The 18,331-nt window shown below is 39.8% G+C and overlaps 1 protein-coding gene across 9 annotated transcripts in view; it reads right to left on the reverse strand.

The window, feature by feature from the left end:
- The window catches only part of TNRC6C (trinucleotide repeat containing adaptor 6C), a 97,351-nt gene that overhangs the window by 60,163 nt on the left and 18,857 nt on the right, over window positions 1–18,331 (reverse strand). For all 9 annotated transcript variants that reach the window (XM_071573735.1, XM_071573731.1, XM_071573727.1 and 6 more), the window contains exons 2-3: window positions 16,652–16,751; window positions 16,169–16,190 (exon numbers count right to left, since the gene is read on the reverse strand). In XM_071573735.1, coding sequence (XP_071429836.1) covers window positions 16,169–16,190; window positions 16,652–16,714 — 85 coding nt within the window. In that variant the 5' untranslated portion in view covers window positions 16,715–16,751. The remainder of the gene's footprint in view (window positions 1–16,168; window positions 16,191–16,651; window positions 16,752–18,331) is intronic.

Here is an 18,331-nt window from a genome sequence, read left to right on the forward strand (position 1 = left end):
CAAAGAAAAAAAAAGAAAAATACAAAGGAAGTGGAGGAAATTATTTGCTTCATCCCACAGTGAGTAAGACAAGACTTGCTGTGTTTAAACAGCAGTCAGGGAGAATTAGATTTACATTTCTAACAATAAGGATGATTAAGGATTATCTGCAGACATGATACAGGTTTGGTGATCTCGTGTCAGGGCAAGAGGATGGAATAGATGACCCCTCAAGAACCTTAAGAGCATCACTTTCTACAAGCCTATATGTAAATCAGAGCTCCAAATCCATCTTACTCAGTTCTCCCACTTCCCTCAGCCATGACAGAGAGATCATTTTTCTCTCAGGCTGATAGTCCCACCACTCCCTCCAGCTTCGGCTGGTTTTTAAATAAGTTTCAGATGTGGTCTTTCTTCACCAGCCCAGCTTGTCCGGACTCTCCACAGTTTGTTCTTGATTAATGTCAAGTTGAAATTGTATCAATCCTGAGTGACATTTTATCCCTTCACCACAACAGTGATTCCTCTGTGTGAACCCAGCACAGCCCACCCTGTGGCAGAGCTTCAGTGCACCAAAAAGTCTGAGCCTAATTCTACTGACACAACTCTGTGTTCACAATTTTTTTTTCTGAAGAGTTGGAGAAGCTCCTAATAAAAACACAGATCCTTGCATACTTCAGACCTCAGACACAAGATTTTGTTTCCCATTCTGGAACAGCATCTATATTTTTTTTTCTTTCAAATCTGTCAGCAGAGTGACAAATACTTCTTTTGAGAGGAAGACACAAAACCTGTTTTGGGTGACTCAACATGTCTTTTCAAAAGTTTTCTTCAATCCCATTCTACAGTATTCAGGCTGGTTTCATATGTAGCAGTCTTGTGAGGAATACTTACGTTTTTAACAGCTCTAATATTTTCCTCACTGCTTTCCTCCATGTTAGCACTGATTATAATTTTAATTTCAAATTCACAATTAATTAGCTGTGCCATTAAAAATGGTACAGCTAATTAGGTTGATAGGTTGTCATCAACAATAGATTGATAATCCAAAGCAAATATGATGCTCTTCCACTGCAAGCCAAGCTCTCTCATGTTTATTGAAGGCTCTGAGTGCACACACATGGGGTTTGCCGTCATCTAATTGATGAACAGAAATTGGACCATATACATCAGGCCTCAAACACAGCAGTCCAAGCTGGGAATCAGGATTCTGGGTAATGGAACAGAGAAATTAGCATAGCTGCATTCCCCTTCAGGATGTGAACTGATAACAGATGGTAACTTTCAAGACTTAACAATTCATCTGTTTTCTTTCAAGCGATAGTTCTCCAATTTGCAGGCGATGTGAAGGCACGTTTATGAATTCATGGAACTCAAACACCAGTATTAATCATGTTCATCTCTCCACACAGACTCGTCCAAATATGCACCACTCGTAAAGCAACAAATAAATAAATGAACACATCCAGTTAAAAGCTGCTCTCTAAACCACATCTGTCCTGAAGCCTCTGACACCTCAGTACAGCCTTATTTCCTTTAATATGTCATCACACATTTAACTTTGAATTCAGACTCCTGTAAACTCAATTCTCACCTGCAGAGCGTGGTGATATACTGACATTAGAAAGCCAACTTGTCTATTATAAAAGGAAAATAATGAAGCTATTAGAAGTTTTTAATCACTCGTATTAATAACATTAAGAAACAACAGCATTAAGAACTCTCTAAAAAGGAGAGGAGGGAGATAAGAGTCATTGCTGAGACGAATTAGCTTGCACAGGAAATTACCACTGTAAAATTTAAGTGAGAGGGCAGCTCTGAATGAAAAGAGGGATTCTCGACCAGTGCTTAGAAATGTCTGCAGACTATTTTCAGGTTTATGATTTAAGACTTTCCTATAAAAGAGTGTTCAGATCTCTTCAGAAGTAGAGAATTGGCACCTTGTATTTCTTCCCAGAGCATTTAGAAACATCTGAACTCCAACTAATTTTATAGAGACCCACTAGAGAAATATAATAAATTCTATCCCTCCATCAGGACATGGGAGCCTCACCAACATAATGCCATCAATTCAGTACCACAGTAAAGGGTCACAGCATTTTACATGTCAGGAGCCAGTCAAGGGCAGGTGCTCCCTCCTTCACCTCTGCTCTCACGCTCCAAACCCCTCCTCAGTGTTGCTGCATCAGTGTAACCCCATCAGAGAAGGAGTAAGAGAAGACAGGGAACAGCTTAAAGTTAAATTACACAAAATCAACAATACTACCACAAGTACTAGTGGGAAACTCAAGCACATAACAACAGATTAAATAACTTCATACATAGTCACAGAAGATATCTGGGGAGAACCAGGAACCGAATCCTTCAATTTTAACTGACTGTGTGCATTTAATCTCATCAGATAATGTTTTACACAGTTCTCATATGAAAAATAATGTTTTTTAAAAAACAAATTTACAGATGACACAGCCATCACACAAGATACATTCCTTTTTTCTTCTTTCCACAGATCACTTCTAGGCATGGACTGAGCAGTAAATACTCCTTATAGCAGAAATCCAATCATTCAACCATTCACACCAAGAGATAAATAAGAAAATTCACACTACATACACAAGTAACTGACAATCAGGATAATATCAATATCCACTAGTTTACTGTATGTAAGAGACAGAAATTTCCTTCACATCTTTAACAATGATGGACCTACAGGCACAGCCCACTCTTCAAAGGGCTTGAAGAGAGTTAATCACAATGTAAATGCTTCAAATGTCAAATATAAACCAAAATACAACTGAATTCATGGTCAGGTACAGTAAAGAGGTCCCCTATATAACCATAATTTCTATTTTGCTGGCATCCCACCCAGGACAGCTGGGAATACTAAGCATTCATGCTACATCAGGTACTCGTTTTCCACTTTCACATTTGAGCTGGAAAAAAAGCTAAGGACCCTGGGTGGGTTTTTTTGAATCCCTGGAAACTGCCAGTGTGCTTTTATGGATCAATATCTTAACATGTGGATAGAGGGATCAATGTATCCAGGACACATCTGACCTCCTGGGTGTGCAGGCAGCCTGGGATCAATGCCCCGGGAATGCCTCAGGCCTGGAGAGTGGATACACACCATTGTACCACGCTGGGTCCAACAGCCTGGACACATCACAGTCACTATATATACACACATTTTCCTTCTGCGAAGCAAAAATACAGCTTTTCCAGTTATTTTATTTATGTTCTGGGGTGGATGCAGGGTGAGCAGACAGTTATTTAACTCCTTTCAGGCGTGCCTATGAAAGCACAGTGTCGACTGCTTGCAGATGACAAGTCTGCTGGTGGGATATGAAGTGTAATGTTTACTGACACTGGCTGTGCTGCTGGAATCATGGGACTGGGCACACATGTCACATTGACTACAGCCCTGTGTAAACACAAAGCCTCAGCTTTCCTGTCATATACATTTATGGTACCAAATGAATATTTCATGTGCAATACTAAAATAGTAACAATTTTGTGGGCAACCAGTAAAAGGCCTCTGTAGTTTTAGCATAAGCCTTCCATCTCACATTCTATCTCAAAAGAAGACTTAATATGTTTATGCTACAGCTCTAAAGATAGTGATCTGAGCAATCATTTTAAAGCAGTCAGCATGAAAAACTGAAGCACAGCCAACAGTGTCCAGCATGGACCAGCTTCCCTCGCTCTCAGGAGTGTGGAATATTCCAAGGTTGAGGTGGCATCACCCCGAGAAACTGTTTCTGTTCTGTGCATGGAGCCAACTCCATGAAGGCTAAACCTGAAACCTGGCCTTAGATGTCAAAGTCTGAATCCTTATTGGGGTAACTGAAGATGTGTTCATTTATATTTCACAAAATTATTTTGAGAATTGATGGATTGAGCAAGGAGGTTCTTAAAAATATACAAAAAACCCACAGGGACATGGTTACCACTTTAGGAGACTGTACTTACAGAATGTCACAGACTTTCAATCATAAAAACCTGTTTGGGTTCTACATCCCACTTTGGATGCAGTTCCTACTTTGGTTAAGACGAGGAGTCCTATGGAAATGTCATTCTTTTGCCTTAAGAAATGAGCAGCTGAGAAACATTTGAAACCCAGAAAAAAGAATGATCCTCTACTCAGATAAACCCAATTAAAGTTGTGCTCTAGAGATAAACAAGTGTTTAAGTCTGCATATATATCAGGAAGGGAGGGGGGAATAAACTGAACTTAAAAATTGTATTTCAGTTCTTTTAATATTTGCTCAAATCTAAACATGACATTTCGAATGCAATAGTTTTTCTGAATGAGCTTCCCAATGATGGAAGCTTTTTGTTTTGAACTAAGCATCTACTTGACAGCAAACCTGGAGAATCTGAAGCAAAGTCTTCATTTCAGATTCAACACCAAACCTAAAGCAAATTCTTCATTAATTCAGCTGAAGCTGAACAGATTTCTCATGTCTCCAGTGCCACCGTGCATTAATGCACACATGAAAAACAGAATTTAAATTATTCAGAAACACAAAGAAAGCAGTTCTTGCAATTTAGAGATCTTTTCTTATTCTGATTCTTCAGGAAAATTTCCTAAATTAAACCAAACTAAAATCTGATGGGGATTCAGCAAACATTTCACTGCAGCTGAGATGATGCCAAGACCGAACAACAAACTGAGTTCAGTTTGTTGAGCACATTCTGACAACACCCCTTTGGCAAGCAGGGCACGGGCATTCCCAAGGAAGCTCTTCCCAAGATTCCAGCACCTGCCTGTGTTTCCTGCACGGTGTCAGGAGGGGTTGTTGTCACAGTGACAGCTCTGGTGATGGGGCTGTCACCATAGCAACTTTCACCAAGAACTCACAATGCACCCAAATGAACTCCGAGCTAAATTAACTTATTGCATGTCACCAGTGAGAAATGACTGTTCAGAGGTAATTTTCTGTACTAATATGTAATAGAGTTAACTCTCTAAATTGAATTAAATTAATTAAATGCCACTCCCAGTAAATCAGATTCTATTACATGAATGTTAAAAGAAATTAAAGATGTTTTAATAAAGATTACTAATAATAACTTAATATTATTACTTCATTTTAATTCAAAAATTCTGCTCAGTTTATTTTAGACACATGTCTTCCTCTCACCAGGAAGGAATACCTAATTACTCCACATGCATTACACACAGTTACTTCATAGGAATGTGTTTAGACTTAGCTAAAAGAAGTAACATCAGCATTTTAAGGAGAAATACAGCTTGCTTTAATATGTGACACCCTAAGATTCTTCCTCCCCTCATGCTTTGGGAAAATTCCCACACCTTCAATGACTGTGTCCAGTTTTTCAAAGAGTTTTCTTTTTGCTTTTTGCAGAAAAAAAAGGAAAATGTTTTACAGTAAGTCCGACCGCAAACAAAGAGGAAAACACCATGTGTGTCTAGGCAGGGTTAAAAAAAAAAGCTCTTTAGTGGCATTACAGATCTACTAACAAACTGGTTTTTTAATTATTTTTTAAAGTAGTTGCTTGTATGCTGGACTAGGATACTCAGGGGAGACAAATCTAAGATGCTCCCAGTCCTTCATGTAAATAAAAAGTTATAATTGCCAGCTGTTGGTGTTTATGCTGTCCCCAAGAACCTGACTCTAACTTGTATTACAAACTCATCAAGACACTTCAGGCAAAAAAGGGCCTTATCTAACATTAATCACTTTTCAGAACCACAAATCACATTATTTCTTTAGTTTTCAGAAAGAAATTCTGTTTGTGCTGAGAAGGCAGCTGGGGACAGCAGAGGGAGCACACGGCACTGTCACATCTGCCACTGGCCACAGTGACAGCAATGACGTCAGTGCTGTGAAACACCCAGAGGAAAAGCAGCACTTCCATTAAAATAATACAGTAAATAAGGATTAAAACATTCTCTGAATCTCCAGCGAATGTGAAAAACAACAGTGCATTAACACAGTGACAACCTCGGGGGTGGAGCAAGCTGAGCTCCAACATCCCATCTATGTCCCAGGTATCAGTAAAACGGGATTATGGATTTAAGTGTTCATTGCTACTGTGCATCCAAGTTATTATCCAGAGACTTTAAGTTAGAATTAGATTATTCTTAGAGTTTTAGTAGCCATAATAAGGCACCAAATCATAAAGTGTTCCAAGAATCCTTTCTGGGAAGGAAGAGCTACACAACTGAGGAGGCTGAAGATGACCTCCCATTTCATGTACCACAGTGACCACTGGATAAGGTCAGAAATAACCATAAAACAAAGAAAAAAATTAATTATTACTCTTAGAAGCAGGCAGTGAGATAGCGAAGCTGTAGCAAAATAAGAATTCTGATGGAGTCTATGTCAGAAATGTGGCACTGAACACATTGTTTTCTTCCCATTTCCCTCTGAAGACTTTTTCCTTTTGAGGAGAAAGTCACTCCTCAGATGCCTGATATTCATCTGGACACCAAAAAAGAATTGACAATGAAGCAGGGCAGGACTGTCTGTCACCTCCAGCACTGCAGGAAGAGCTCTCATGGTTTGTCAATCAGGCCTGAAAAACTGCAGTGGAAACTGCTGGTAAATTAAAGCAAGTAATACAGTTAAACATATACTTCAAAGGACAACCTGCAGAGGGAAAAAGGTTGGTGATCAAACAGGAGAAACAGGGAGAGTGTGAAGAAACTGTATTACCAAATCTAAGTCCTTACAGAATTAAAGAAGGTATCTTGGGAGCTTCTTAAAGCAAGCAGAGTTCAGGGCCAGGTAACTGGGGGAGAACAATCAGCAGCAGCAATGCTGTGAAACAGCCTGGGTTACAGAGCTGTGCAAAGGGGTGAGCTTGAAAGGCACAGAGAACAACCTTCAATTTACCTTGTGAACAGCAGTGGATGATCTTTACACAGGTTAGCTCACAGTTATTTAATAATCCTCCAATTAACATGCTAGTTGGGGCTGGGATAGGGGTAATTTTTTTCACAGTACCTGGTATGGGGCTGTGGTTTGGATTTGTGCTGGAAACAGTGCTGATAACCCAGGTGTGTTCACTATTGCTGAGCAGAGATCACAGAGAGCAGACCTCTCCTGCTCCTCACCCCACAGTGACAGCAAGGAGGACGGGGGCACAAGGAGCTGGGAGGGGACACAGCCAGGACAGCTGACCCCAGGGATATTCCATACCAGGTGGCATCGTGCTCAGCATATAAAGCTGGGAGAGAAGGAGAAACACCATTTGGAGAATGGTGTTTGTTTTCCCAAGTCACTGTTATGTGTGATGGAGCCCTGCTGTCCTGGGGATGGCTGAACACCTGCCTGCCATGGGAAGTGGGGAATGAATTCCTTGTTTTGCTTTGCCTGTGTGTGTGACTTTTGCTCTACTTAAACTGTCTTTATTTCAACCCACGAGTTCTCACTTTTACTCTTCCAATTCTCTCCACATCCCACTGGGGGAGGGAGGGTGAGCAAGCTGCTGCACAGGGCTGAGCTGCTGCTGGGGTTGAACCACAACACACAGATACTGCATTTGAAAGATAACTCTGGACTAACTGGATGGACTTCCAAAGAAGAGAAACATAAATTATTATGGTTTGAAAAACAGCTTGAAAGCACTAGCACAAGATGAAGCTGAATGGGCTGTTAAGTAGAAAACAGGACACACAAAAAGACCCCTCCAGAGGAGGGGAAATCTGCCCTCCACATACTGGGCACAGCAGCCAAGAAAGAAGGGGCTTCACTTACAGGAAAGATTATTCAGGCTGAGTACAAGAATTACTTTCTAACAAAAAACAAAAATCTTTCAAGAACATTTGTTGGACCTGTCAGAGTAGGGAGAGGATTAAGACAATCTCTTCTTGCTCATCTAAAGGGATGTATGTAGTCCTATGATAATAAGACCTCAGTGTGGCATTTGAAATTTTAATGGAGTTAAGGAATTGTCAGTTCTGCAGCTTAGTAACTCATGTGCTTCAAAGCAGTTCATGAGAGACTGTCTGGCCTCAGAAAGGGAAAAGTCTGGCTCCATAAAAACTGTTGAAAAAGGACAGCAACTGCAGCCAAATCAGAAATTATGCCAGAAACATTTAGAGCATCCTGAAAACAGGAGGACAGATCTTCATGAGATTATAAGACAGAGAACTACTTCTGTTAACATAGTAAGAAGCAACTGAGAGCCTGAATCAGGCCTCAAGTTCAGCTGTTCCCCTTGGGCAAACAGTAATAACAGTTGACATGCTCAGGGCAGCTGAGGAGCACCCGAAGCATTCAGTGGTGGTGTTAAACGCAGGTCCCACAAGACAGCTTAGCCTGAGCTACTGCTGCCATCCCACACCAGGGCAGGATCCCTAAAGGGAAAACCACCTCCTCTCGTGGGACTCTTGGACCTCCAAGCAACCTCATGAGCAACCACCTCTCTGGATGATAATCCACACTGCGCTGCCTGAGCCAGGTCGGGAATAACCTGAAGCATCACGAGCACAGTGCACACCTGACCAGAGTGTGAGCTGGCTAAACAGACTTCTTAAGTAGTTCTGTAGGTTTTGCAAAGTGTGGGCTGCAACCTTTACAAACTCAGGAAAAACATTAAAATTATCTAGCAAGACATAGCGAAGTCTGGGTTCTCGGAACAAGGAATGTCAACACCAGACAGTCAACAGGAGAACAGAAGGTCCCTCGGGCCAAAGGCCTCACACAGAGTGCAAAAGAATCAAAACCACGTTTTCATTCCCTTTGTTTTCCCAAGATAACCCCCTTCAGCATTTGTACAGTAACTACCCCAGGAGCATGTACGAGTGTTACAGTTCAAAGCTGATTTCATCCCTCCCAAGCAAGGGAGCGAGAAACGTTAGAAACCCAGCCCATATATCAAAACAATCATTACCACAGTGAGCTAATACATTCCCTGATGAACCTCTCTTCCAGCTTACCGTTTGCAGATCTTATCAACATTATATTTATATGCGTTACAAGCCTCCTCCAGGTAGCAAGATGATAATCTAATAATGGAGAGTGGTCAGCACACTGCAGATGAATCAAAGCTGATAGGTTCTTTTTTCATGGGAAACTGTTAGCTGCCTTCTCCATGAAAACCTAAGTGAGCCAGGGCTCAAGGAAGACAAGAAATTGCCTTCATGGACATGTTTCTAAAAGAAGAGTAAAAGTGAACCACAGACTTTAGTTTAGAAAGCAAAGGGAGGAGCACACAGATAAACACATGAGCTGTGCTATAAAGCCACTTGCAAGAACACGTATCTCAGACTCTGTTGGATGGGTAAGAAAGTGAAGAGATGTGGGGTTGGTGCCTGTAGATACAGAAGTGGCATATTAAAATGGAAAAATACAGCTGGTCTCGAGTACCAGGGCATATATGGCCTGATGGACAAGTGACAAACATCCTATTTATAACTGTAAAACAGTTATAAGCAGACTGAGAGAACAGAATATATGCCAGTGCCTGAGCTGCTGTGATGCCAGAAGTGCAAGAGTTTGATGTTTCACAAACACACTGCCCTGGGGAATGCCCAGCACTGCAAAAGCAGCACAGCACTGGGGATGAAAGCACCCACTGTGGGCAGATAAAGAACCATAACCCAGGATGCAGTTTGACCCTAACCACCACTATTAGCATTGTGTACCTCTGTTGAAATTTAAATTCTAGAATTGTCAACAATTGTATTGGCAGTTCTGTTTTTCAGAAAGCAAGTTGGGGATTTTTTTGAGAGCACTTTCCACCAAGGGGCACCCTGACAACTAGGTCTAGATGAGAAAAGCCAAACTGGTGTTACGTAATCTGTACTTACTCTCTTCAAAGTATTCTTGCAGAGATGATATCCTAGGCTTGAAATGTATTTGACAATGGACAATGTAAAGAGAAATCTGATGAAAGCATGTAGTCCTACTGCCTTCAAGCAGGTTATCAACTCTTACAACATTCAGAGCATTTGAAAAACGCTTTTAATTAACTGTGCCTAGTGTTGGAAAGCTCCCATTTTCATCTAGTTTTAAAACTAACTATGTACAGGTCAGGCTGTTGCCATCTGATAAGCCCAGATCATTTCCTAATTGAGGAAACTGAGAACAGGCAAAGCATGTGGAAGACCAGAGCAATATTCTGCCTGTATTTATACTGTAAGAACATGCCAATATTTGCATGATGGCAAACTGCAACACATGACAAGCCCCCTCTCCTGCAAAAAGACACCAACTCTCAAAGCAAATCTCTAGCTGGACACTTTTGAGTAGCAAACTAGCAAGACTAACACAGAAAGTGCTGCAACCCCAAATACAGTTTAACAAAGATTTTCCATACACTTACTCATTACCTTATATTTTATTCCTTCGCTTCACTATGACAATGTTGAAGATATTCATCATGTTGCTTACACTTGGGAGAGCAAAAAGCCTATTAAATACCACTGAACTACTGCCACCACCAGAAACTCAGTGGCTTGTCACAACCATCCCCACAACTGAAAAAGATAAGCAGGAAACCAAAGTTTTTTCCTGTACTAGTTAACTCCAAGCCTCCCAGCTCATCCTTCTTGCTTTGTCTCCTTGACTATGCAAATTGCTCCTCCTGTCTGCTGTAATCTTTTGCATTTTCTACTCCTTTTCACCCAGTATTATGGCATAGACTCACAAATTACCTCCATACTTTCCTCTTTGCAGGCTGTAAAATGGTAATTACTCTCCTATCAGAAAAGTGATATCTCAGTCGGTTTTATGAACAAATTCATGTTTGTTTAAAGATACTTATAATAGCAAAACATCACCATGATAACATTTATCAAAAAGAAAATATTTTTGTGCTATAAAGCCTTAACATATGGCCACAGGTTATCATTAAGTTATCAAGTGACTGCATATTAAGATCTAATTGAAGAACTTATTGCAGTGCTCCCCCTCCTCCTGCAATGATGATTTATGGCACATTTTGTCACTACAATGTGCAGCAGTTCAGTACAAACACAGCACTTAACTAACAAGATGGCAGAGGCAGATATTCAAGAATAAGCTATAAATACTCAAATGAGTCAGAGGTTGTAAATCTGTTGTAAATCATACCTGATTTGTAGGCTGGAACACATTTTCTAATCTTACGGAAAAAGCCTCTGCTTGTTCCTACAATAATGTGACACAAACCAGAAAAACTCAAGGCTTTTCTTTTTGAAAAAGACTGTGTTACACACATAACTCTACTTAAAATACTGATGAGATTCTCTAAATAAAGTCTCATTTTCCCTTATTTTCTATGGAACTACCATTAAACATCAGCAACATCTACCACAGCCAGAAACAGCACATTATCAGGGTACACAAACTGAATTTCTGTATGAGCAGAATGGAGGTTACAGGAAGGTGATTCACATCCAAATGAGCCCAACAGAGAACATTCTAACAGCCCATTTGGGCAGGGTAAGTAAAGAACCAATTTAAAACTATGCAGCAATCTACATGGCTAATTTGGAAATTACAGTATCTGGCTTTGAAGACAGGTATGCCATTATCCCCCTCATCTAAACAGAAATGCCAGAGGAGGGGATGGGATCTCAGATATATTCATCCATTCTTTTTTTCCCTTTAACTCCCCATATAATACAGTCGACCATTTTCCTCCAGGTAAAATATATAGCAGTTCTTGTGGGATAAAAAAGGCTATGCAAATTTTTAAAGCAACCTGAAGAAAGTGTACCAACATTTGTGCCACCACAATGGTTTACCAAGCAACTACATACTGTTAAATGCTTTCTGTTCTTTTAATTCCCTCAACATAAAATGTATTAAACCATAGAATAATCTCCCAGTCTGCAGACAACCTTCCTGACTCTGCAAGTGGCATATTAAAGTCATGACACGGTGAAGAGTCCCAAGACAAAGACTCAGGCAGTCCAGGGGAGGGGAAAGCTCCAGAACAGACCATGAGTGGAAGGGAACGATGCTCAGGGGGACAGGATCCACTGTCCCCCTTTCACAGAGGGTGGGCAGTGCTGGATGAGCTGTTGAATCCCAGGATTACTGCAGCTGCTCCAGCTGTGTGTATGTGTATGTCCCACTTCCCAAGCAGTGAGGTGAAGTTCCAATATTCCCCTTGGAAAGCCCTCATCTCTCTTCCTGGTCCCATGCCATGAACATGCCAAAGACTGACCTTACCAGGATCATGAAGGTCTCAGAGGCAGAGACTGGCCACCTCTGCTTTACAGAAATATTTTCCAGTTTAAGATTTCTAATTTGTTTCCTATCTTAAACTAAAAGTGGTAAAGACTTAACTCTCTGTTTGCAGATTTAACACTTACCTTTACTGTAGATAATGCTGCAGAATTGAATGGACAATTTGCCTTTCAATTACCATGGTGGATGTTTGAGTAACAACCCCCTTAAGCTATTTTATACCAGCACTTCAGCTTTGCTTTAGACAAAGTGTATTCAGCTGTGGTTTAAGTGAAGCAGCCAAGGAAAGGATAACCTGTGTGCTGACTACACCTGCAGCAGGGTGGCTGGAAGAGAAGCAGACAGGAAAACCCACTGACCTCTAACTATTTATCAGAAGCACAGCTCCCCTAACACCCCCTGTAGTTATTAAAGAACAGCCATTTCCCATAGCAGTGACTATTTACATACAGAACAGAACTCTAACTGGTGCTTACAGCTGAATGTTTTCATTACAAAAGCCTTTATTGGCAAAGTTTCTTTATCAAGTGCATATAAACTGGCAAGAGTTTACACATGTAAAATAAACACTAATAGCCTGTGCTCAATAGTCCTGTTCTCCAAAAAATTACCATAAAAGAACAGTAATGTGGATGTGCAATAAAAACCTGCTCATTTCCCACCTCATCTAATTCTGCAGTGCTCTTCTCCAGCTGAACAGGAAGACTACTTTCATTTGTTCTCAAGTAATTGAGAAACATTTCAGCTACTTATCAGCTCTTCAATCTTTCTTCCTTTTACACATTCCCTAGAATTGTTGCCAACAGGGTATTTATAAAAGATTCAGCCTCACAAAAATACTCTGGCAAACAACGTTGCAGGAAAAAAAAGTAGAAACTGAAGGAGCTATTATGTAGAGAAGATTTAAAGGGTTGGGACATTGTTTAAACAGAAAAAATAATTTAAGTTGTTTAAATAGATGCAAGAGCTGTGTGAGGGAGCACTTCCTACCCCTGGACCAGCAACCAGCAGCAGCCACATACCTTTCCTCTCTGGGTGGAAATGTGTGTTTATTTTGGAAGGCGTTTGTGCTCCACATCACAAATGGAAACATTCAGCCTGGGCTGAGGCCTCGGGGCAATACTGAACTGACAACACACCACATACACACACCCACAGGAAACCTCCTTCCTCCTGACTAGTTGCTCTTTCCTGAGGCCTCACCAGAGACTGAACATGCAACAGCCATCTCAGCTTACAGAGATCAGAGCTACGTGTGCAAAGCATACGAGTCCACTGTCAGCTAAGACATATCTCCACATCTTCCTTTGTGCCAGACAAATAAATGAAAATCTCACTATTAATTAAAAAGAATTAAAAAGCACCTTGACCACAGCATAGGCTTCCAGCACACCCCCAAAGCATAAACCCTCCCTCCCTATAAACTCCCCAAGTTTGGCTCTTCCAACCCACTTCAACCAAGTGCCTTTTCCTTCACAAACACTGCTGAAAGTAAACAAGGAACAGCATAAACATACAGTCTCCAATCTGCTGAAAAACAAGATTAAAAATTCCACCACATCCCTTTCTGCAGTTGTATGATTTATTTTAATCCAAAAGGACCCAACTGGTGCAAGCATCTCTCACTGCTATGGCAACCCAGTGGCAGAACTGAATGACACATGCATCAAATTAACCACTTTTTTAAAGTCACCAGAAGCAGCTACATTAAGTCATATTTATAGCTCACCTACAAAAATCTACATTTTGCAAAATGTTCAGTTCCAGCCCAGTTTTAATCTCTTATTTAATACACCGTGCCCATTGCCATGTGGTACCTGCTGCAGTCCATTCACTCAGTTACTGTGTTATCCTGTCTTTACAAATAATTTAATTGCTGTGTCCCAGATAGAAAATAAACTAAATTCAATGATAATCCCTGTGCTGCCTTTCAGTTGTAGTAGCTTTTGTCACTCAACCTTGAAAATGCATCCAAATCAAACACTTGGTGCAGCACTGCAATAAAGTTCACAGTCAACTCTGAATATTCAAGGAAAAATGGTTCAGTTAACTTTTTCCTTTCTTTAATTTTTTTTAGTATTTTCTATATTTTAAGAAATTCCTGCTATTTATCATAAGCTTGTGCACATCCCTCCTACAGACAAATGTAAGAAACTGTACCCTGAAGTGGAAAAACATTCCCACAGAGCAACCTTAAAAGCAGCAAGTAGTTGCCAGACAAAGGAAATTCAAAGAAGAGTCACTCACAGGACTGTAAATAACCCCTGGTCCTTGCCCTGAGTATGAACAGGAAGTTTGGTTTCTCTGCAGGACAGGTCAACTCCTTCCAACAATGCTCAACTACAAAAAGGTGCACCACTGTCTCTCAGAGAGGAAACAATTTAAATGCCAAAACTGCTTCATCTCTAATGTAACTTTTAACTACTGTTGTCTTCTTCAGGGTTCATATTTTACAGCAGTAGCACAGGATGCTTAAAAACAAGAGTAGTGGACCAAAAAAATGTGAAAAGAATAAACTCCCAAGCATACCTGAAAAACTGAAGTTATTATCTAAAAACTTAAACTTGGCAGTTCCAAGCAATAAAAAGCAAAGCTGTCACAACAGAGACAGGAATAGTAACATCCCACAGAGGCGAAGCAGAAGGTGCTGAGTCTCACTAGTAACAGAAATGAAGAGCCACTGCATTAGCACGTGAAAATGAATTTAGTTACTCTGACAGCAAAAACATCTGCCACTGAATTGTGATATTAAAAAGTCATTATAATCCATTATAGAACAGAGAAACCTTTTCCCATAGAAATTAGCAGATACACAGAACAAAACATGCAATACTGCAGAAACAGAAACATTACATTTAGATAGAAATCACTCTCATGAATCTTAATTCAAAAGTTTCTTATGTACCTAAAATTTGGTAGGATTGAGCTACTTCTGCTGCCTTCTCCTGAAAGCAAAATCCACTGTTAAACTACATGAGATCTCACAGAGCAGATGCAACAGAATTCAGACTAAAACTTCCTGACTTCACACTTTTTACACAGGAAAAACTTGGAAAGAAAAGGACAGAGTTTCCATAAATTACTTGTTACAGTGTCTTCACCACGTAGTCAGGTCTTTCTTTTTCTGAATTCAGTATTACAGAGGCAATACTTAATTTCTGCTGTATAAATACATAAAAAGTGTTTGAAACATAAGTTGTTTTGTCAACCCTGTATGTCAGACTTGGCTCTTCTCTAATTCTCAGTCTTTGGGAATCTGGGAAGCTCCATTTGCTGTCTGTCACTTAATTACCCAGCGATAAGTAACTTTGCATTTTAACTGGTTCAGAACAGTTCCACAGCCTGAGTTCTGTGTGCTGCCATGTAAATCAAGGGACAGACTAGACAAAAAGAGCTCTGAGCCATCACTTGCAGAAGAGAAGTCTCTCTCCCTCACTTTTTCAAAGCTACAACTTCACTAACATTTCTCCCAGGGCACTTTGGAGCTCACTGCCCACAAAAGGGAATCCATTCCTTACCTTTGCTGCTGCCTGGACTGTGCTGCAAACCAGCTCCAGGCTCTTCCCGAGCAGAAAAGCCACAGGAGAAAGAAAAACAGGCAGTGGTGGCAGTGGGGAAAATAGTTTCTCCTAAGTTAAATGCACTGAGTTTGCACACTAAATTGAGTTGAATTGTGCATGCAGGGGGAGAGTGGGCTTTGGAACAAATAAATAACTACTAACAACTAAATGGAGAACTGCATCTGTCCTGACACAGACAAAAAAGATGACATATGCTGTGTGATATTTTACAGAAAATTAATCCATATATTCTTGTGATAAAGCTGCCAAAGGACACACAGCAAGATAAGCAAAAGCTAAGGCTGAGAAATCCAACACAGTCAGATCCTCCAACACAACTTTAGGAACAGAACTATCCTAGTAAGATATACTCTCCCCATTAAACAGACACAAAGAACAAAAAGCACAAGCACTTTCATTTTTAAAACAAGCTCATAAAAATACCAAATGGTTCACAAAAAATAAATATGAATTTACCTTTGGTTTTTTGTTCAGCAGCCTGAAAGAAGAAAAGAACAAAACAAATCAACTGCTTGCCAATACTCAAAATTATACCTAAGCAGGTTATACCTAACCACAGATCTAATTTTGTGCAGGAAGTCCATACACAAATCAGGCATTAGTTCCAGTTAAGGACTGGAGAGTGTTAGTTTAACTCCCTTGATTAGGTACCTCTGTCTGACTGAACCCAAAAGCAGATGCCAAAGAGACACCAAACACTATGTTTGTGAACTTTATAACACTCATCAGAATTAACTTCTGTGAATTTTTCCAATATCCCTTTGCATCCATACACACAGAAAACCTATTAAGTTTTTATCTGTTTGGAATCTACCCTTTTTTTTTATATTGGAAAAGACAGTGATCAGCTCCTATTTAAAATTAACTGTGCAATCCGTTGGTACCTGCACGTTACTCCTAAGAGGGAAGGGATCATTTACCACAGGAACATGAACAAACCTTTTTCTGAGCACCTTCCTTCTTTTTCTTTTCTTCCTGCTTTTTCTTTTTCTTTTCTTCCATCAAATGTTCCTCTTCTTGTGTTTCTTGTTCTTTCTCCCTGGCAAGAACAAAGGTTGGGAAGAGATTTTCAATGAGATAAAGTTTATCTAGACAGGTAAATAATCCATACTTGTATTGCCAGCTTTCTACACCTCATGTCTAATAAAGCCTCTTTCTGATGCTGCAATAGAAGTACTAAAAAAAAGCTGTCCCAAAATTGAAACTAACAACAAATAAACCAGCAGGCAGTGAAAATTCAGAAAAAACCAGATTTTACTTGGAAAGTCCTTCCACAATTACTCACAAGTTCTACTTAATATTAGCATATTCTAGGGAAAGAAAGTTTAAAACTGAAAAAAAAGGAACCAATTCAGATAATTAATGCAAGTTCTGTTGGCTTTCAGCAGCTGTGATTCACAATATACCTTAAAGATCACAAGAAAGTACATTATTTTCAAACTGTTTTTCTTTTTTTGATCAAACACACACTGTGTTTATTTCTTACATACATCAATTTTGTTCTCTAGAGTTGCAAACTAAGACCCGGATGAATTCCAATAATCATATTTTGTGTTCATCCTATAAATTCTAGCTGAAGAATTTGCATTAATAAAAAACAAGACTGTTCCAGTAGCATTTTGATTAAAATTTAACCTGAACTGTCCCAAATCAAGAAGAAAACCTATTTGAAAGCTTCCCATCTCTGCCTTCTATGTCCATCACTGTAATAAATGGTTATAGCAATGACCCTCCCTACCATCCTTCCCAATAAATACCAATGCAAATAATTCATTTACTTCTCTATAACTATTTTATCATCCTTGACAGCTCTTCAGGTCCTGATCATTTATCAGCCTTACAGATCTTCTGAGAAGGCTGTTTCTGATGGGTTGAAGCCATTACTATCACTGTTATTAGATTCAATGTCTTCCAATTACTCCTCAAGACCACTTTTAGCCTAATTTACTATTGCTTTACATTTAACTTGCCAAAACCTACAGCCTCCACTTTTTTATTGTTTAGATTTTTTTATTGTTGTTAAAAAAGGGGTTTTTTAGTTACAAAACTCTTTGCTTAATTTTTTATCCCAACAGGTCTGTGCGCATCTCTGCTCTTCAGCTGAAGGACATTTTGCACATTATGTTTTCAAACAGTCCCCAAGAAACATTTTGAATGTAGCTGTTTCTTTTATTTTCCTTTTTAGAAAGTTTGCCTATCACTACATAGTTTCCCTTTTTATAAAAAAGTATTTTTTGTATATATATTCTGGCTGGTGAAGGGTGTTCTGGTTTTTGGGTTTTTCATCTGCCTGCAAATACCGATTCTGGCCACCGAAGATGCTTTAATGCTGACACAGATCCTGTGTGGAGCTCCAGACTAAATCAAAAGCAGATTCTCCCTTTCCTTGTGTTACCCAAAACAATAAACACTACACTCAGCGTTTCACAAGTCTAAACTTAGGTGTTAGTGCCTTCTTAGACACTTTATAGCACCCAGACTATGTACAGAAGCGAGAGATATGTCAAGACCCAGGATCTGGAATAGCAGGTGAAGGTCAGGCCCATCTGGGAGTGCCTGGTGCACCACTAGAGGTCAGGACATCTGAAATGGCATGAGATAACTGTATTTTAGATAACA

This window comes from Pithys albifrons, chromosome 19 (genome assembly GCF_047495875.1).
Source record: "Pithys albifrons albifrons isolate INPA30051 chromosome 19, PitAlb_v1, whole genome shotgun sequence".
Lineage (NCBI taxonomy): Eukaryota > Metazoa > Chordata > Aves > Passeriformes > Thamnophilidae > Pithys > Pithys albifrons.